Source organism: Diceros bicornis, chromosome 14 (assembly GCF_020826845.1).
Source record: "Diceros bicornis minor isolate mBicDic1 chromosome 14, mDicBic1.mat.cur, whole genome shotgun sequence".
Lineage (NCBI taxonomy): Eukaryota > Metazoa > Chordata > Mammalia > Perissodactyla > Rhinocerotidae > Diceros > Diceros bicornis.
Window position 1 is genome coordinate 10598880 of NC_080753.1, and position 22315 is coordinate 10621194.

General features: G+C 39.2%; 1 protein-coding gene across 17 annotated transcripts in view; it reads left to right on the forward strand.

Annotated features, from left to right (window-relative positions):
* DST (dystonin) overlaps positions 1–22315 on the forward strand; it is a 441352-nt gene that overhangs the window by 170934 nt on the left and 248103 nt on the right. For 16 of the 17 annotated variants that reach the window (XM_058554117.1, XM_058554118.1, XM_058554104.1 and 13 more), the window contains one exon: positions 13517–13578. In XM_058554117.1, the coding sequence (XP_058410100.1) occupies positions 13517–13578 (62 nt within the window). Of the gene's footprint in view, positions 1–8413; positions 8559–13516; positions 13579–22315 lie in introns of those variants that run through there. The other variant, XM_058554110.1, reaches the window with a different exon arrangement.

Sequence of the window (22315 nt, forward strand, 5' to 3'; positions counted from 1 at the left end):
TTGGGCTGGAGCAAATGCCTGAGTCACACCTCTGGCCTGTGGGGCCCTGAAAGTACTTCCTTATTGAAATAAATTTTACTTTGCAAATTTCATTTCAGTAGCCAGGCAGAGGTTGCTGAATGCCAGGTTGGTTTATAGCTAATGGGCCACATGGTGGTGCCCTGTTCTCTCAGTGGCTTGTCTCTTGGGAAAAATTCTCAGCATTGTAAATGGCTGCCTGAGTCTGGTATTTCAGTGTTAGCCTCACATGTTCAAGATGACACGTAGCAGCCAGGAAGGTAAGGTATAAGACATTTTTTTAAAAAGTATTCTACAAATCAAGAGGTTCTGAAACAAAAATCTCACAAGAATCCCTGCTGTGCAACCTGCCCTTCCAATTGTAAAAAATAATATATATTTTCCCTGAAGAAAAATTGGAAGAAAATGTTGATATTATAATAGGCATTTTTCATGTCACTGAAACTCTTCAGTATTTAATGAATGCATAGCGAATCATTTTTGTGGCTGCATCATAACTGACTTAATCATTTTTCTATCTTTGGATATTTAGATTATTTAACATTTTTCTATTATTTGGTAGTCATTAATAATACTTTTATAAATATTGAGTTTTATTGTCAGACGAGAATTGCATTTAATGCTGAAATGAGTATTTTCTTATATAAGTCGTAGTCTGATGTTTGGATTTTCCATAGACTCTATTCCAGAGGCAGTGGAGCAGCAGGGTTAAGAGTGTGGATTGTGGGGCCAACTGCCTTGGTTTGAATCCCAGATTCTCCACTTATCAATTTTCTGACCTTGAACGAATCACTTAACTTCTCAGTGCCTCGGTTTCCTCATCTGTAAATTAAGAATGATTACAGGCATCCACTGTGAAGATATAAAATCCTTAGTTCAGGGCCTGGTACATGATAATTACCATATACATGTCAAGCACTGTACTTACTATGTCAGCACACATGCATATTATGAACACCTTAAAAACTTCTTTATCAGTATTGCTAAATTCCCCAAAGATTATTCCAGTGGAGTCTCCCATCAACACTTTCTCAGGGTGCCTATTCTTACCATACAGAATAAGCTATTAGCAAAACTTCCTTATATGCATCTGTTATTTGCATGTTGTTGTTCAGTTTCTCTTCTTCACTCTGCTAGCCCTGATTTTCATTATATAATTCATCTACTCATTAATCAAAGTATGGAAACAGAAAAAATGCATTGACTATTCTTTTCTTATATATATTTTCTCCATTTTTTTTTAGGGGCTAGTATATGACATGTAACTTTCTTATGAAGATAGGTAGAAGGGGCCATGAAATTTGGAAGTTTGAGACCACTGTTCTAATAGTAGACAACAAAGGTGCATAGAGTATTTTTAAAATACCTGGAAGGATATCTGAGTATCCACTTCTTCAAAACTTGCCATTGGTTTTCTAGAAAAAACAGCTAGTTGGACAAGGCAAGAGTTCTCTAGAAAGTTGAGGTGTGGAAATGATCAACCCAAGGTGATAGTCTCCAGAGGGTCACTTAGGGAGAAGCTCTTTTCTCCTCTGACTGCAGTCCGAGCTCTCTGATCTCCATCTGTTTTACCTTTTATGTTCTGGGTAAGCTGTGGTTGGGAGAATGCGTCCCTGGCTAAAACAGGTTTGAAGATCTTTGCCCCCAAGAGGAAATAAGCCTCAGGGAGAAGGCTTCTGGCACCCCAGACGCTTACTAGTGCCTTTCCTGGCTCATCAGAGCTCCTGCGTGCAGCTGGGGCAGGGGTGCGGCGGTGGCAGAGCCCCTCTGGGATGGGTTTGGGTTACCTGGTGTGTGGCCTCTGAAGCCCACTGGGGCATGCGTGGGGATCCTGTAATTGAAGCAGTTGCCCCTCAAGCTGTAAACTACATTTAAATAAAAAACTTTGGGTGGGAGGTAATCTCATTATGAAACAAGCCCAGGCTGAAATTTTTCCCCAGTGGTGCGAGCAGTCGTCTTCGGTGTTCCCCACCCTTTGTCCCTGCTGCTAACTCACTCTGTGACTGGCCTCTTGTCTTATAGGCGTGAAAAGTGTTGTGCGTGTGACTCACCCTATAATTTCCATTGACTTGAGAAGTGCGGCCTCACAATCTGAAAAAAACCTCTTAAACCATTGATCAGAATAAAAGAGACCACAGCTGTATGAAAGGAGTTACTAAGAATTCTAGATGTCAATTATACCTCAATTGAAAAAAAAAAGAATTCTAGGTCACTCTGTTTCATGAAGAATGAAATTTGTTAGATGAATATTAGACCATGTATTACGGTGTATTTGGTTTTGTTCCTTGGGCCACAGTGACAGATTCATGGTACCAGTTACTGCTTATCCAGAAAGACTCTGATTAACATTCAAGGTAAACAGAAAAAGAACATTCCATTGTGCAGTAACCTACAGAGTCTGGTACTAGAGAGAGGTGAGAACTCCTGGGTTCTTATTTTTGACCCTGTATTGATTTACTCTATCACCTTAGCAGAATGAAGAATTTCTCTATACCTTTCTCTAATTTACAATATAGAGGAATTTTATGCAGTTTATTTAGTGAAGGGATCATTTCCTCAGTAGCCGAGGACGTTTTATTTTGATTTTTCTTTTTCTGGAATTGGTACGGTAAGACGTGAAAGCACTATTTATCTTCTGCCCCTTCCTAGGTTCCTTGATTTTGGAGAGTGTATGGGTTTGAGTCACCTCGTGCCTGGTTCCTGTATAATAGAAGGAAAATCTGGGTCACATCCCAGCTCTGATGCTTCCTTGCTTAGAGAAACCTTGGGCTAGATTAAGTTCTTTGAAATTTATTTATTGATTTTTATTCAGTAAAATGAGGACTGTGATACATAAATATAGTCCTGGTGGGACTCTCATGAGATGATGTGAAATTCTGTAGTGCGTGGCATAGTGACTTTGAGGTTCTTTGTAGGTGCTCAATACCTGTTTGCTAATTGAAGTGACTAGGAAGCCAGTAGTGTTTGTTGAGGGCCGAATATATCATATTTGTACTATATCATCTTATTTATTGCTTATGATACTACTGTGTGGTCGGTATCTAGGAAGGTATCTGAAGATGGTGACTCTGTTTCACAGATAAGGAATCTTGAGTGTCAAAGAAGTTAAATCATTTTCCTAAGCTGAAATTGCTAGCAGTGTTGATGCCAGGATTTGGACTCAAGTTTATGTAGGTCCTTTATCCTCATACTGACTCCTAAATCAGTTCTCCATCCCCACCACAGCTCTCTCCCATAGCCCACCGAGTGGAGCACGTAGATAGTGAACTACAAAGAGGGGAATTCCTTTTGTGTGTTAAGGTCTAACGGCACCTAATTACTTACTGAACTTATGTAGGCGTGTATCATCTAAATAGGGTATTGGTTGGGACAGGAAACAGCGTAAACGTAAGAGGAGATCTGATCCTTTCAGAAAGCGGCAAGTCATAAAATTTCAAATAAATCTGAGAAACTCTATGCATTCACTGTAATTGTGGTTTATATTTTTATCTGAGCTACTGAAGGTCCTACTTCAATAATTTTTGAGGATATCTTGGATTAATTTGTATTTTAAAGCAAACAGTTCTGTTTTCCTTATATATAGTACTTATAATTGTAAAAGTTTTTAAAACTAAAGACTTTAAAACCTCAAATTACCTATGGTATTCATAAACACAATAGATTTATCTTTAAATAACATGGAAATGATATTTATTTAATTTATGTTCATCAATTTATATAATATCTGTGCACTTTGGGATATATTCTTAACCAGATCTCCGAATCTGGAAAGAAAGGCTAAGATAGAAAACCCTAAAAGACCTCTAATTTCTTTAAGTTAGTGTAGAATTGCAGAAACTTTCTGTCCTTAACAGTGACTCAGAAAGGCAGCAGTTAGATCATATACGATACTTCAATGTTCTAGCAGTATAACTGTAATTGGACGTTCTTTATGTGTATATGTTTTTAGGATGCTCAGGTAGGAGAAAGTAGATTAAAAGCAGGTTCTAGGCGTTTTATATTCCAATTCTTGGCCGTTCTTTATGTTCATATGTTTTTAGGATGCTCAGGTAGGAGAGAGGAGATTAAAAGCAGATTCTAGGGGTTTTATATTCCAATTCTTGGCCAGTCGTGAGAACAGATAGTGGTCAGTTCTTCTTCAGTGCAGAACCCGGTACCTCTTTGTTCCCAGCCACGATACTGTTGATCCACAGCCTCTGCGCTGACAGGAAAGCACGGGATCTGATAGTTGATTGGGGCGGGGGGAGGCCAGGGGTTGGTGGCAGCAGGCGAGGAGGACACAAAAAAGCATTTGTGGGGAGAGATTTATGGCATCTATTGTTCTACATCATTTATGCCTCAGCTTACTTAGCACATTCTATCTTTGTCCTGTTTCTGGATTCCTGACAAATGAGGGCAAAACCATACTGCATTTATTCTGTGGCAGTTAAACTTCCAACAAGGATGCCCTCCAAGCAGGGTGATTTCGGAATATATTCTCAGTTTTGATTTCCTTTCAGAGACTTTGTACAGCCTCATCATTTTGTATCCCAGCCTGGGCCACCATCCTCTGAAAAGGTGTCACCAGTGGTGCCTCCGCCTCTTCTCCCAACCTCTGGCTCCTCCTCTTCCTCCTCCCCTTCCTCCTCCCCCATCCCCTGCACTCTCCCTTCTCTTCTGTAGCCAGCAGCCCAACAGCAAACCTAACCACACCTGAAGTGTTGAGCTCTCTTCAGGGGGGTACTCTGGCCTGTGTCTTAGTCCTTTTTCCTGTGTCCTCTGTAGAGTCTACCAAAGTATTGAAAACATAGATGAATAAAAGAATTTGAAACTTTTTTCTCATAGTTACTATTAATGGTAATACACAAATGCACCTTCCTTGTAAAAGATTCCAACACTCGATCTAGAAGTATGCAGAATGAAATATGAAATATATCACACCAATCCCCTTTCCTTCCAGCTTTCACTCTCCTCTGTTGAAACTGCTCTTTCTCAATCTGATGCGCATCTTTTATATATATTTATTATTTTGCATTTTTTTTGCTTAACTGTCTATCTTGGGATCTTTTTCATGTTACTCTGTGCAGATTTTCCCTTATTAATATTCTATAGGATGGGTGAAGTATAATTCATTCATCTCGTCTCCTACTGACTGACATTTAAATGGTTCAAATATTTTGCTACAGTAAACATCCTAATCACATACATGCAAGTATTTCTTTAGTATTCCCTATAGGTAGAATTGCTTCAGAATGTTATATGCATTTGAATTTCTAATAGATACTGCCAAATTGCCCTCAAAAACGTTTCTGCCATTGTACACATCCACCAATGTTTGGGATTATCTGTTTCTTTGCATTAGTAATCATCATTCTTACAAATTTATGCTAGTATGAAATCATTTGCTTCATTTGCATTTCCTGATTAGGAGGGTGATGGAGCATTTCCCCGTATCTTTATTGGCCATTTGCATTCCTTCTTCTGTGAATTGTATGCTCACATCATTTGTAATTGGGGAGGAGCTGATTAATAGGAGTTATTAATCTATTTTAGTTATTCTTGGTGTGTATTATGTATGTAGCAGATATTTTCTTTCAGTGAGTCATTTTTTAATTTTAACTTCATTTATATTGTCTGCTGTTACATCAGTGCTCTGTCAAATTTGTCAGCCTTTATATGTCCAGTTTCTTTTAGGTTTTGTAACTTGTTTTGAACACTCTACCTACCCAACTATTTTTAAAACAGAGTTTTCTATATTTTCTTCTAATGGTTTTGTTTTTAAAAATTTCTCAGTCTCATTTCTAATATTGTGTAATTTCTTCATGTACTGCCAAGTGGTATAAATCTGAAGATTTTACTGTAATAGCTTTATGTTTGAAATGCACTGTCAGTTCCATGCCTATCTTGAAATATCTCCTTTTTAAGCTGTCCTGTCTTCATTTCCTTGGCAGAAGGATTAAGGGTTTTTGAAAGCGTGAAGAGCTTCTTTATGAAGATTATAGTTTAGATATGCTAATAACTCCTTTTAAAATGTAGTTTTTAGCCATGCTTAGAATACATGCACAGAAGCTGTGGATTGATTATGCTCTGGTCAAGGAAAGACTGCTACAGAAATCGATGTCAATTTTATTTAGATTCAAATTCTAACAAATAATAGTGATAAAAAACCAAAAGCTAAGAAAATCATCAACATTGGGAATTTAAATTGATAAAGACAGTAATAAGAAAGGGACAACCTTGGAACCTTTTTATGCTGTCAATTCTGATAGAAGAGAAAGAATTCTGTTTAAGCCGTGAAGCATTGAACCTTTCACCTACAACCTCTAGTCACGAGTGGTGTTGGCTGAGGCTACTGTGGGTGAGGGCAAGGGAGGTGTCACTAGGATGAGGGGCAGAGCCCCTGGGTGATGATTGGGTGAGGGCTGCTAGCTCACAGGTGGCCAGGTGGGACTCGACATGGGGAGGGGTGGTGTGCACCAGGTCTGATCCTCTCTCTCCCAGCTCCCTGGTCTCCAACTATTCATTGTCCCTCAGTTTCAGGAGCTGGTCTTGGCACTAATCCCAGCTGTTTCTTCCGGCCACTTCTTCTTCTATACTGACAGCAATCTCATAGCTTTTCCCTTGCTGTTTTTACTGCATTGTACTACAGAGCTGTTTCTGGCCGTGGTGGGGAAACTGACCAGTTCCCTGTCTTCCCTTCCACCCTTGTTTTTTCCACACAACTCCACCACTTTATATTTTCTTGCTTTCTTTTTTTGATAAAGCCTTTTGCAAAGTGTTTCCCAATTGTCTTTTAAAATTCACACCTGGTCCTTATTAATAAACACAGACATCTCATCCTTGCCCTAAATTCTGTTATGGCCTCTTAGTAAAGCCCTTTGATGACCTTTGTTCCACTCTTTAGAATCACTGACCTGCAGAAGGTGAATTCCATCTTTTGTGTATCCCCACCACTGAAGATTTGGCCCAGCCTCACTCTTTACTTTTTGCTGTTTAACTTAATTTTTAAAAGTTAGCATTTTGTTTTCCAAGTATGAAATTACAATATTGACTAGGCTTTTGCAAACTACATCCTCACCCCACTCTGTGCTCTTAGTAGCTGTGTGATCCTGGGCAAGTTGTTTAACCTCTAGGGCCTCAGTTTCTTCTGTAAATGGGCATAATCTTTCAGGGCTGTTGAGAGGTTAATATGCAGTATATGTGTGTTCGATGTGTGTAGCTGAGAATAATACCTGGCACATATTTACTGTGTGCTCCCAAAGTGTTTGCTATATAATCTTTCAGTGAAATAGGTAGGCTCAGGCACTTCTGTAGAGGAGGCAGGGGCTCTAAAAGACAATTAGAAAGGGAGAGAAAGGAATTGAAGGATACTAAGCAGAAACTTTAAATTTCTCTGCGGAAGTTGGTACAGCTTTTTCATTTATAATGTATTTAGAATGGAGTTAGAAATTGTATATGGATGTTTCAAAGCATATTGGCAATTATTAATCCAGCAGTGTCTTTTTCCTTGGCGTGATGGAATTTGCTGGTTCCCTATTGCTGAAAGTAAGTAGTGGTCTTTTTTTGTTGTTTTGGAGTTACTGTTGTACAGTTTCTCTTCAGGCAGCTCTATTTGTCTAATGTTTCAGACAAACAAGGGAGTGTTGAAGATACTCGATCTGTTGCTTCTTTAGAACAAGGGTTCTCATTTCTTGACATTTTTTTCATTTCTTCGTGCTCAGAAGTGAAGTTCTCATAAATTGGAGACTCCTTGTTTTTCCTGCAATATTAGATTAGGGGTCCTATTGTTTGATGACAAAGAAAAGAAGTGGGTTTTGGAATGAGATTTAAGATGGCCCTTAGGCTGTGGAATTTTAGACTAGTTTCTTAATTTCTTGAAACCTTGGTTTTTACATCGTTTAAGATGAGGACATACCATCCAACTCAAAGAATTGTTGGGAGATTCGAGTGAAAATGTATGTGAAGTATGTATAAGGAGATCCTTGGTGGTGGTATTGCCCTTGAAGGATACGTGTCCAGCCTGTAAAGTTGAGCTTTCCAAATCACCTTCGCAGCACACTTATCAGGGGTGAGTTGAACAAGTTAGGCTGGGTGTTGTTTTTAATTGCAGGGGAATCCTGCCTGGGGTGTTAGAGGAGAGAATGTGATGAGCTAGTTCAGTGGTGAAATCTAACATCCTATTGGCTTGCCCCATGGCAAAAAAGAGAATCAAAACTTTCTTTTTAAGTGACTTCGTATGAAGCTTAAAGATTAAAAAGAGACGTAAATAATTTGGTTCCTTTTTAGTAACAGTTGTATTGTCTCCTACAAACTAGTGGAGGAGGCTGGCTTTGTTAATGTTTGTTTAAAAGGGGGAGTTGACTAGTTTTCAGCTCGGAAGTGGGAGTGTCTAGTTAGTGTTTTCCTTGCTACATAGAAAGTGAACAGGACTCCGACACACAGAGTTTGTACGGAAAGAGTTTAAGGAACCATTGGACAGATTTCCCGCAGAACGATGGGGCAGCTCGAGAAAAATGATCAAGACTGGAACGCAAAGCTCGTGGGGCTGATGTGCTGTATGGGTTAGTAGGATCCCCTACAATGTCACTTCCATGTTTTCAGAACTGAGAACGGAAGGTCGCTCTACCTGTGCAGGTTTGCTGGGTGGGGGTTGAGCAGACTGTGGGGCACCTTTCAGAAATCTGCACAGGTTTGCACAACAACGCCTGAGGCTCCCTGGAGGGAACCTTCCCCCATGTTGCTGTGCATAGGATAGGTGTTTAAATGATCTCAGTATTTATTATGTGTGTGATACTAAGTGGGTTTAGCTTTGATTGGATTTTACTGAAAACCAGTCAGTGTAGGTTGTAATAATCAGTGCTCTTTTTCACACTTAATTTTTTTTGTTTTGGTCAGTAGATCAGCCCTGAGCTAACATCTGCCAATCCTCCTCTCTTTTTGCTGAGGAAGACTGGCCTTGGGCTAACATCCGTGCCTATCCTCCTCCACTTTATATGGGACGCCACCACAGCATGGCTTGCCAAGCAGTGTGTCAGTGCCCGCCCGGGATCCGAGCTGACGAACCCCGGGCCGCCGCAGCGGAGCGCACGCACTTAACCGCTTGCGCCACCGGGCCGGCCCCCACACTTAATTTTTTTGTTTCCAAATTCTATTATTCTTTGCATTCTTTGTCATGATGTGTTTTCAGCCATGTTGTACTTTATAAGGTGATCGTAAGTATGTTTTTTCATTTAAAACTTATCTGTAAATGAAATAACTTTCCAACAGAGGAATGTTATGAAACTTCATTCAGGAAAAATAACTGGGTAGTCTGTAAAACCAAGAGAATTGGTTAAAATCTCAGGAATGATTTTCCCTTTTTGTTATCATAGCAACATTGCCCTAAATATAAATCTCAGTGTTAGACATCCCTCACTGAAATGAAATAAAGAACCATTATAAGACTTGTAATTGGAAAATTAGATGGTGTAATCCGGAAAAGTCCCTTTTGAAATAACTCCCTTCTGAAATAATGTGTATGGAAAGTGGTAAAATCACAGTCTCCCCAGACTAAAATTATTCCCTGATTGTGAGTTGCTTTCCTGAAGAAAGTTGAGACCCTTAAAGGCCACAGTAACTATTTTCTCATTATTGGAGCATTGTGGGAGCCTTCTAGTGTCAAAGAACTTCCCTGGTGTACTTGATGGGAGTCATCTGGGTTCATGATGGTGTAAAAGAAAAGATTCAGGTTGTTACTGTGAGAAAACAGTATCAGAATTTACGAATTATGTCTCTTATTTAGTTAACTTTATTTTTTGTATGTTACTCCTATACTTTAGTTGTAGATCATAATCCCTAGATAGTACCTCAGTATTACCTGCCAAATATTGAGCACGCATTTACATTTTCAGCCGTGCTTTTGAGCATCTAGCATCAGCTACCGCAATAAAACCTCAGTGATCAAAGTAACCTTTTATGGTTGTATTATGTAAGTGAATCTCTCATCTGTACTTGGAGGTGAGTTATTCGATTAAATCAGCTTTCTTGATATACCGCATGGGTAAGAAATTAACCAGGAGGGATTGGTCTTTAGAACATGTATTCTACTTCTTTATGTTCCTTCAAATATAGGACTAGTTTTTTTTTACTTTAGAAAATAAGAACTAGATTTTATTAACCATCATGTACCAAGAAGAGAGGAGTTGATACAATACGCGTAATATGTTAAGTTTAATGGGACAGAGTAAATTTGTTACAGTTCATATTACTGTGTGATGATTCAAGAAATTAATAAAATTTGGGGGGATAGTTACAGGAATGACTTAATCTCATATTTTGTAACTCAGTGTGGAAGCTGTCTATTCTTGCATTATGAGGATTTTTAATTAATAATACATTGCAATGTTTTTCTTGACGATTTAACATTAGGGTCCTAGGTTATTAATTGGACAGAATAATATGGGTATTGCCTAGGAAGTAGTCTTTTCTTTTTGTTTCCCCGTTCTGTTTTCTTGTTGTTGGAGGCTTAGGAAAGCACTGCTGAAAGTGTGATATGAGTACTAGACTTTGGCGCAGAGGTTCCATTGTTTGCGTTCACTGGTCCAAAGTTCACATCACTCAGCAGGGCCAGATTCCCCAGCACCCTGTTTGTGACTGAGGTGTGTTCAGCACTTCCATTTGAAAGGTGACAGTATCTTGAGTAGTGGAAGCAACTCTAGAAGGAATCACAACGCTTGGGTTCTAACTATGCTCTTTCAATCTTTCAATCTGAAATGATTAAATCAGGGTTTCTATTTGATGGAGAAGTCTGCCCATGGCTGACTTTTGTCTTGCTATTCTGCTTCCTTTCCTTCAAGCCTCACCCAACTGCCATGCTCAGGGTTGGTCTTCTCTCATTTGTGCTGCGTGCTTACATGGTAGGTGCCACATGCTTTGTTCTGTTGGCATGCTTATCACAGTACCGTCATGTCAGGTGCCCTCTCTAGATGGTGGGCTCCAGACAGCAAGGGCCGGTGCTCTTTCTGTCCAGCCTGGTGGTACCAGTACCACCATGGCACTGGGCTCATCAGAGGACCTGATCGATGCTGGAGTGAATGACTGAGTAAAGGGGGGAAGTGTAGAATCTGCATTTTATCAGTCAGGAGGACTAGTAGACTGCGTCTCTTTGTTTATTCTTGCCTTACGTACTAATTAGTAATTTAGGTTCATTCTGAACTCTTTAGGAATAGCAAGGCTGAAAGACGTGTAAGACACCACATATTGCTTTAAGATGTATGGTGGTGTATACCACTGTATGTAAGTATATAAGTAATTAGACATTGTTATTCTGAGTTGGATTGTCCTTTTTGAAACATAATTAATTGACATCATGACATTTATTTATTGAGTGCATAAAGGCGTTATAGCATTTTCTGTGGGGTGGACAAATATGAGTGAGGTGTAGATGATGCCCCAAAAGGGCCAACAGAGGAATTAATAAATATTTTGTGGATGATAATGTTGGTTAACAATTATTAATGTTCTTGGCAGAGTAGTTATAAGCAAAGTGCCTGGGGATTTTATATTGGGACTCAGGCAAATTTAACAATTTTAGCATAAATTCTGAGCATTTATATTCAGATTTAGCAAGCCTCTGTTTTCTAGGTCTGCTCTCTGCAACCTTTTCTCCAGTTTTTTGATACCAATGTTAAGTCAGGAAGTAGACTAGAAGTTGGGGGCACTGAAAGGAATTTGTTATGGACAGATCAAATGGGAGGCTATGTTTATGTGCCTTTTTGTTTTTCCCAGACGATGATAGGAAATGGAAAGGATTTCAAGGAGGTACTTTGGAGAAGAAATGCTTATGAAATACAAACTAGGTTACATGGTCCCCGCCCCTGCCCTTTCATGTTGGCATTAAAGTGTATGAGAACTCTAAGTAATATGCCATCGTTGAGTAGCTTGGCAAAGAATCGAATCCAAACCCATTGGATTGCTTTATTAAAATTTATTTAACTGTTTCCTTATCTTTGAACATTTATGTTTTTTCCAAAAGTTTTGTTTTGCTATTGTAAATACTCTGATTTATATTCTCATAGATACATTTTGTGCACAACCATGATTGTAGCTTTAGAATAAATTTTAGAAGTAGACTTGCTGTGAAAGAGTGTAATATATTTTTAAGGCTTTTGATATTTATTGGCAAATTGTTCTGGAGCAGTGCTGTCTGGTAGAACTTTGTGCTAGAGTGGTCCTGTCCAATAGAAATTTCTGTGATTATGGGAATGTTCTATATCTGTACTGTCCAATATGTTAGCCATTAGCATTAATTTTTTTTCAATGGACTACCTGTCTGCTTTTGCACAGTTACATATTAAGAAGTTCATCTTTTTCTTTCTCTTTGTTTATATTGTTATTGGTAACCTTTGTCTCATAGATATTTTTCCCAGTTGATTTATTTTCATATTTAAATTATTGTAAATTGCATAAATACTTGTAATAAATAGGACGGCATTGTCTAAGAAACTTTAGTTCCATTAAAATAGTTTAAGAGAGTTCAGGGATAAAGAATGAGGAAGAAGAGAGATGAAGAGAGTGAGACATGTCTTACCCCCAGGGAAAGGATGGAGAATTGTGATGGGAGAGGAAAGAACACCAATGAAAAAGAAAGAGCTATCCCCAGATGCAGAGAGGAGGGAGGAAGGAGGCAAGAAAGTAGGAAATTGTGGCCTAGAAGCAGGAAGGAAGAAAGTATTGTAGCTTTGAAGGTTAGCTCTAGACGTTGGAAGATTATGATTCTCCTTTGAAATAATAACTCGATGAACTAGAATATTCCAGTATTCTTTCTCCTTAAATCGTAAGAAGCCTTCCCTCACCCGTCTCTGCACTGTGTCTGTAGTAACTCGGGCAGCATCACTCTCTATAGCAAGGATCCTAGTTGGGACATTTCTTTTTTGCCAGACAGTTCAAAATGGGGAATCTAGGAGAGAAGCTGCATGGTTAGTAATTAAACCAGAGTCTGCTTCAAGCCAAAGGGCCTGAATGTAAGTCCTGCCTTTCCTCACAACTTTAAACTATTTGCTGAATAATCATGGACAAGTGTTCTAACGTCTCTAAGTCTTAGTTTCATCTCCTATAAAAGGGGAATGAAACTACCTACCCTCTCTCTGATGGTTGTGAAGACCAAATGGGATGTAAAATGTGGTCAAGTGCTGTGGGAAGTGTGCAAGGGCTCCCCTGAAGCTTGTAAAGTTTAGGTTAGACAACATGCTGGTGGTAGAAGTGGTGATATGGGAGATGATGCGAGAGAACGTGCAGAGGGCATCTGTTTAAGGGAGTAATGTTGGTGAATACAGCACCGGGAAGAGACCAGTCTGACGGAGAGCTCTTTAACACTTTCTTACAGATAGCCTAAAGTTGCCGAGAGTTAACAAGAAAATTCAAATGCACTAAACAGTATCTGTTGAATACCTTATGTTTGTTTTATATGCATAATAATAAGTATACTCTCCTATTCATTGATTTTACCGACCTTATTTTATATCTTTTTTTCCCCTTCCAGATGAACGGGACAAAGTTCAAAAGAAAACATTTACAAAATGGATAAATCAGCATCTCATGAAGGTGAATTTATATTTCTTTTATATCTTGGAATTGTTTTGTGTAATTTATTGTGCAATAATTGATTCTGTAGCTCTGAAGCACAGCTTTTCAGTATCAACTTGAAAGTTTGAATTCTAGAGCATTTCACATGCATTTTAAGCATCTGTAATTATTTGGTGTGTGGCCTGTGGGTAATGATGGAGGTGGGAAGATAAGTACCCAGTGATTACAGTGTATTCTGTGACATTAGCAAAACCTATTATTATGGGACTCTAAAAAATCTTGGCAGTTTAAGAAATATGTAAATATTTATATTTTAGGGCGTGGAAAAGCTTCAATTCTCAGTAAGATTTTTTTTCTCTCAAGATTCAAACTAAGTTCCGGCATCAGATTTATGTGGATGGCAGAGGGTTAGATGAGAGTGAAGATGGGCTGTAGAGACAGAAGTCTAGACTCATTTCACTTCTTGTGGTTAGTATGACCCACGGATTGGTGCTTATGTCCGGTTTCTCTATCTACAAAGCGGTTAGTTAATAGAGCTGGGTCTTAAATCAGTATTTATCTGTGTGCCATGGGTCACTTGAGAATCTGACATAAGCTCTCCAGAAAAATACACGTGGATACAAAATTTGCATACAATTTCATGGAGTTATTGGATCCCACTGAAGCCCTTCCATAAATCTCAGCTAAAGAACCCTTAGGATTTCACAATGAACTATTAGTCACATTTTGCACCTTTTATGGACAGCCCTAAATTGGAAATAGGTGATGTTGTTTGGGACTTGGAAAGAGTTTTGTCACATAGAAACATTATTTTAAATGTGGTCATATTCTTAAGCTGTCCTAAAAATCCTGTTTAAACCATCATGTAGCATTGCAGTGGTATCAATAATGTAACAGCATGTAATAGCCCTCTATAAAAGTGATTCTTATTTCAGGGAGTATATCAGACTTACCCAAGAGGCATTTTAGTCCCCTCTCTCTCACCACCCATTGACAAAATCCTTTTCCCGTATTCTGATGTGTCCTTCAGGGGGGGGCATGTCACCCACTCCCCAGTTAAGAATCACTTCTGTAGGGAGCATCTGTTACTGCTGGGAGCTGAATCCTCTGGTGTGTTGGCAAGAAATAAAAGGTTGAGACCCTCTGCTTTATGATGCTTCTGTGAGGAAATATATTGTGAATTCTAATAAAGGACACCAGCAGTTCACCTACCCTCTTCCAAGCTGTTGTCCCATCCTGCATGTACCCTGCACGTAGTGTGAGGGGGACTCTTTTCTGCAGGCTGAGGCTGAGACGGGCTGAGGTGAGGGGTGGGCTGTGGAACTTTGGAGCTGAAGGCTCTGGCAAGATTTTCCCATTTCTGAGGTGAATCCAAGTGAAACAAGGGTTCTGATGAAGAAGTGCCCGTTTGATGGCTGCTGGCCTGGCGATCTTTGCATCTGTGGCTGTCTGGGGGTGGACATGTTGGGGAGCACTGAGGGTTGCCCCATGTCTTCTGGAGTGCAGCTGCTCTGGTTCCAGGTTGGTAATCAAGTCACAACTGCTGGCAGGGGGCACTGGAGAGAAGTAGAAGCATAAATGAGGATGACCCCATGGGAACTATAGCACTGGCACTAAACAGATATCTTTGGGGGGCCTACTGTGTGCCAGGCATGTTGGACTGGGCCATTCATCTTATGAGTGGTTCATAAATTGGGTGATTGAGTATAAGGAGGCTGCCTTTGCTAAAAATGTCAAAACACTAGTTGAGCTGTTTGACGACAAAGGCTGTATTATTCATTCCTAGGGCCCATCACAGTGCCTGGTGAAACTATTCTCACTGTATGTCATATACGTGGCATACACTACATCATTTAATCCTTCTAACAATCCTCCAAGGTGGTTTAATTTAGTGGTTACACACACACAGCCTTCCGAGTCTAACAGCAAGGGTTCAAATTCTGATTTATCTGGAATATGTGACCTCTTTTTTTGATAAAATGGCAAATCTCAAAGATTTAAAGCTGAATTTACTCTGCTTCACCACAGTAAGAATTAGGAAAATAAACATTTTTGCACAACAGCCAATACATAGGTGCCAGTCCAACTGATTAGGGTTGTAATCAAATTAGCTAATTTTTTTCTGGAAGTCTGTTATAGGTCAGAATTTAAAATTAGCTTTTACTAAATGAGGAGTCACTTTAGGGAGGGGAGAGCTGCACAGTAAGGTCTTGACTAACTCCCGCTGTCAGCCCCTTACATGCTTGTTCTGTTTTGTTCCCGTGTCAGCTCAAAGCAGCCTTTCTTTATAATCCTAAGAGTTGTACACTGAATTTCTGACACAAAACTCAAATATGTGAGAACATAGTTTTTTAAATCTTTCATTCTTTTATGTCTAGATGTTACAGCATTAACCTCACGTGAAGAAACATAATTAAATATCTCAAAACATTTTGGGGTACCAAGCTGTTAACGTTTCTGTTTGTTATTAGTTAACCAGAGAAAATTCAGCCTTTCTGTGATGTTTTCCATGTTTGACCCAAGTGATGAAAAAGGCATGTTGTGCCATTTAGTCAGCCTCATTTTGTCTCTAAAAGGAATATTGGACACTTTTGTTGTAGATGGTTCTTTTGTCATAATACAATTAGTGGGAAATATAAGAATTTTGGGTTAAAAAAATCATAGTATTAGAAAGAAATATTTCTTCTGTATTGATTTTCTTATGTTCTTTACTTGAAATATTGACCATATTCAGAGAGAAACAGGGAAAGGAGAGAAGCAGATCCGTATCTCTCTTGCCTTACCATATTCCTCTTCAATTAATGAAAAGTATGTTATTTGAAGAGTTTTTAATAAAATGGATCATGTTATATAAATGTTAAGGGAAAGGGTGACCATGAAAAATCAGTCAGTAAAATCAAAGAGTAATTGATGAACAAGGAGAGAAAAAAAGTGGGAATTAAATCATATAGATAAAATTTGAATAATTCTATGTGTATTCTCTGTATTGTCCGTTTTAACTGTAGTCACAGGTAGTCCTTAAACAGTGGAGAAGGAAGGGGGCAGAGGAGGAGTTAGAGGAGAAAAGAGAGAAGAAGGAGCGAGTTAAAGGAAGGAGGTTAAAGGGAGGAGGAGGTGGGAGGAATGCTGCCTGTGCACTAAGGGTGCTCCCTTGTGGCCCCCGGGTTGTGCGTTGGGACGGCCCTAAGGGGCCCAGGGGCTGGAGACTCTGCACTTGCCCTTGGCTTGGCTTCCGTGGAGTGCTGACTGAGGCTAGGGATGTGTTCCCCATCTTTTGAAATAATTCTTAAAAATTTTGCCCTTTCTTTTTTTTTTTTTTGTGAGGAAGATCATCCCTAAGCTAACATCCATGCTAATCCTCCTCTTTTTGCTGAGGAAGACCGGCTCTGAGCTAACATCTATTGCCAATCCTCCTCCTTTTTTTTTTCCCCAAAGCCCCAGTAGATAGTTGTATGTCATAGTTGCACATCCTTCTAGTTGCTGTATGTGGGACGCGGCCTCAGCATGGCCGGAGAAGCGGTGTGTTGGTGCACGCCCAGGATCCGAACCTGGGTCGCCAGTAGCGGAGCGCTCGCACCCAACCGCTAAGCCACGGGGCCGGCTCTACCGTTTCTAAATTATTATTTTATTTGTTTATTTTAGTTTAATATTATGCAATTATTTTACCCTGTTCTCTTCACTTCAGTTATGGCTGCAAAGAGAACCATTCTTGGTAGTTCTGCTCCTTGGGGCAATGAGGTGATTGAGAGGTTAGTCCAAGAACAGACCTTTCTTCACTGGATTTTTTATTTTATAAATAGTATATTCTGCTAACTTAGAAAAAATTGTCTGAAAGAAGAATGTTTCCTACAAGGTTGTCAGTCTGTGACATGTAAGCCAAAGATGGTAGGCAGCAAGAGGTCGGGCAGACAGAGTTGTGTCCAGGCTTTGCAATTTATTATTATGTGTTTGACCCTAACCTTCTTATGCTCTCGTCTGTAAAGTGGTGACAATGATAGATTCGTGTGAGGATTTAAATGAGATAATCCATCTAAGCATAAAGCTTGATACTTGGGATGTTGTGTAAACTACCTTTGGAGCCCTTCTACCTCTCTTATCCAAATCCCTTTTGTTACCTCGAGTACTTTCCCTTTTGGTTTGCTCATTTTAGAGAAGGCTGGGGTTTCACATTCAGAATGTCTTGAGGAAATAGATTGGCCTGTTGCCTCCTTGCCTTAGCACCCTGCTGGGACACTGAAGAATCACTAACTTGAGGTAACCCTGTTTGCTCTACCTTCCCCCCTCCTTACACACCTTTCCCCAGTTGTTTATGGGTTGATCTTGGGGCCCAAAGGCCTTTTTCACTCCTCTTTTTTTCTCCTCCCACACACTCTCCTCACAGAAAGGGAGTCAGTGAAGACTCATCATACTTCTGAGAGGTTGGTAATTTTTGGTCCTCAGTTGTAATTTCATTTAGATTCACACTTGAAGGGCTTCTTGCAAATCCTTCTGGTTCGCTTCCCTCAGTGAACAGAAGAGGAAACTCGCTGCGGCTACTTCCTGGTGGAACTGCACTGGAAGTCATGAAACGAGAACATGAGTTAGAAGGAGAGGCTGTGTCCAGTGTTTGATTTCTTTGTGCACTGTGATATGTTGCAGATCTGCCAGCAGGTGCCCCTTGGCTATGAGGTTGTGTTTACTTTTCCCTCCCTTATAGTTCCAACTATTCACTAATTACTCCCTGTGATTTAGGAAGTTATGATTTATGCAGCTGTAAAATAGCATATACCCAGTGCCTAGGGGGTGATTCTGGCATGTTCGATTTTTAAAAGTTTATATGATTGAGAAAAGTTAAACATCGTGGAGCTTTTAAATGATTGCTTAAGTTACTATTACATCCATATGTGTAAACATTTTTTCCTTAAAATATTTGGTTAGAATTTTTTAATATAGCTTTTTCTCCAGAAAAAATCAATATAGTGTTATTTTATATTCATCGGAGCCAAAATTACATTTGTTTAAAGTAAACAGATTGCTTAATTAAAACTTATATTTGTTGGTGAGCAGGCGTCTCTGGCTTTTTTCCAAATGTATTTCAATTTTAGGGTTCTGGTATTTCACTTGTATGACTAAGCCTGTCCTTAAACTGTTCTGGCAAGAATGTCTTCTTTTTCATTCATCGTCCTTCAGAGTACTTTTAACAATAAAGTCCAGTTAACATATTCAAGTCTGCTGCCTCTACAAGTCTCTTCACACACTGAGCAGACTGGATTGTCAACCTTGCAAATTATGGTTTGTAGGTAAATGATTGGTGTCAGTAACTTTGTGTATTATTCTTTAGCATACTTTTAATTATAGTACTAATACATGAGCTGGTTCTTATCAAAAATACCCGTGATGGGCTGGCCCGGTGGCTCAGCGGTTAAGTGCGCACGCTCCACTGCTGGCGGCCCGGGTTCATTCCTGGGCGCGCACCGACGCACCGCTTCTCCAGCCATGCTGAGGCCGCGTCCCACATATAGCAACTAGAAGGATGTGCAACTATGACCTACAACTATCTGCTGGGGCTTTGGGGGGAAAAATAAATAAATAAAATTAAAAAAAAATTTTATTAAAAAAAAAAAATACCTGTGACTTGTTAGCTAAATTTCACCCAGAGAATGGTTCTAAAATATAAAATTGATGACATTCTTTTATTATTTACAGTGTTTATTTATGTCCATGTGTCCATATGGCACTTTGTAAGCTAGAGAGTCTTATATTACTGCTTAGTTTTTGTTGTTACTGATCACATGCAGTTCTGTCTTGCTGTCTAGAAATTTATAAGGCAGTAGTGTAAGAAATGGCACCTAGGATTTAAGTACTGATGATTTAGCTTTTGCCTTGCTTGCTGCTGGGGGGGAACAAGAGAAAAAAGGAAGCCCTTTATTTTCTGAAGCACTTAACAGCTATCAAAGATTAGAAAATTCCTTTTTAATTGTTTACTTGGACCCAGAATTAGAGCTTGAGCCATGATTGAGAGGCTGTTGTTAGGGAAGAGGGCGAATTCCCTTCTGCTCTTTCCCTTAAGGTTCTTATGGCTGGCCAAATAATTAAAAGACAGGTTAGCAGGAGAAAATAATACCAAGTTTAATAACATATATACATGGGAGAAACCAGGGAAACTGAGTTTCTCAACAAAATGGTGGAGGTTCTCATCTTAAATACTGTCTTCAGCTAAAGACAAAGGAGGATGTTGGGGATGGGGGGAGTCAGTTATGGGAGATTACCAGAAAAGCACAGTAAACAAGAGTAATGTTATTATGCAGATTTAAGGCCTCACCTTCCACGTGGGTAAGTTGTTAGAGATGAAGTCATCCCCCCTCTTCCCAGTATAGAAAAGGAGATACCTTTACAAATGGAGATTTCCCTTATAAATGTAAATGTTTGTCTGACAACCCTTTGCAGGACCACCTAGAGAATGTGGCCTGGGAGAGACAGAATCTTTGATAGGATGGGCTTGGTGGTGCCTTTCCTATTGTAACATCTATTTTACATTACATTACAGCCATCATATGGTAGTGGCTCCTTCCTGGAAAAGGTCTTCTATGTTAAATTCTTAAGGCAGTTTGGGAGAGGTCAAATGTCTATCAGAAAAAATAATCAAGGTAAATTACAAGACATATTTTAGGGTGGTCAATTTTGATCTCCCACACTGTATTGAAGAGGAGCAATTTAAAGGGATGAATGATTTTTAGGAGAAGATTCGAGCCTGAAGAAGTCCATATAATGTGCTTTCCTTACCTTGGATCCATCTAACTGGCAATTTATCATGGAGATATGTTCTTCAGCACTTGTTAGCTATACTATAAATTTATTCCTTAACATTGTGTAGTAAGATATTGGGTCTAAATTTTAATTTATTGATATGTAAATGCATTTGGAGAGGAAGAGGCCCTGGATTTCAGTATTGAACCACACCCTGTCTGTTAGTAATCTGCTTGGTTACCACATGGGAGGCACCCAACTGACTATCAGATTTTTATCTCTGTTCCATCATGTCTTTGGAAAGCTTAATTTACTCAGGGCATAGATACCCTTTGCTCACGTTGTAAAGTCAACGACTTCATGGTTCCACTGAATCAATCACACTGTTCTTTATTTTCTGATTTGGTGGCTGGAAGGAAATGTAAACCCCCAAACTGAGAACACAGTGATAACTTTTAGGGAGTAGGAAAAAAGCTCTATTTGTTTGTGTTCTTGACCATTGCGTACTTATTGAGTAATCTGACATCTGTGCGCACAGATGAGAAAGGAGAATTTTTGAAGCATTGACTTTACAAACGGCTAATGAAGAATACCTCTTCTGAAAGTATAATGCAGTGTTTCCATTTGCAAAGTCTGCAAATAAGATATATTTTTTAAAGACTTTAGGCTTATATGAGTGGTTCTTAAACTTGAGCTACCTCAGGCTCACTTGGAGGGCTTGTTAAAATAGATTGCTGGGCCCCACCCAAGAGCTTCTGATTCACTAGATCTGGGGTGGGGCCTGAAAATTTCCATTTCTAAGTTCCAGGAATTTGTGTTTCTACCGAAATGCTGATGCTGTTGAACTGGGGCCACTCTTTGAGAAACCATGTCATAGATAAATGGATAAATATTGTAATTAACCATGAGTTCCATTTGATAAAACCAACAATATTCTAATATTGTTTAGAACATGATAGTAGCTATCTTTTATTGAACCACACTTTACAATATTAATAATAATAGTAGCTGCTAATATTATTTGAGAGGTAACCACGTGTCAAGTTCTGGCTCTTACACATCTTAATGTATTTAATTCTAATAACAGTCCTTATAGACAGGTCCTGACGATTATTATCCCTGTGTTACAGATGGTGAAACTGATGCACAGAGAAGTTCCGTAATTTCTCAAGGTCGTAAAGCTAGTAATTCTCAGGACTTGTGTGGAAAATAAGGCGAAGAGAGATTATGTAATCTTCTGTTGGTTGGCCAACAGTCTAAGGAGGAAGTGAAAATTACACCCCAGTCTGCCTGACCCCAGATCTTTTGCTCTCTCTAGTATACTGAATTCTTAAGGATGAATTTATAGTTGAGTGATTAAAGCTAAAGGGAGGAAGCCAAGCTTGACTTTTGGACATTGGTCTGATTTCTTTACAAATACTACTTGACATTTGAGTTATTTCTGTTGTGGTATAAGAGAAAACAGTGTAGGTAGTAGAGGAGGATTGAAAGCTTTTGGGGGACATGTCTGGTTAAAGGCCCAAAGTGTAGAATTTGGAAGCAAATCAGGTTTTTATAAATGTGAAAAAATAGATGTTTTGGTAACCTTGACAATTTCAAGATAGTAAGAGATACATGGAAGAGTGTGAAATGGTTCCATGAAAATGAATAGTAGTTTGGTATTGAGAAATTATGAATGTTTTCTCATCATGAAGAATAATGATTTCTTGGTGATAAATTCCTCATCAATAAAAAAAAGTCCGGAATAAAGCTATGTTTACTTTCAATGGGCTCTATTGAACTTTTAGTGTAATCAGGGCTGTATTTGAAATACAATTTAGGAAGTACTCTGTTTTCATGCAGGGTGCTGTTTTGTTGGAGATATTAAATACACGTGTATAAAACCATTAAACAGTTATGCAGGGCAGCAGAGGATAAAGTGCCAGAATGAGTGGCGATCAATAAGGGTTTTATGAGGGCCGGCCCCGCGGCTTAGCGGTTAAGTGCGTGCACTCCGCTGCTGGCAGCCTGGGTTCGGATCCCGGGCGCG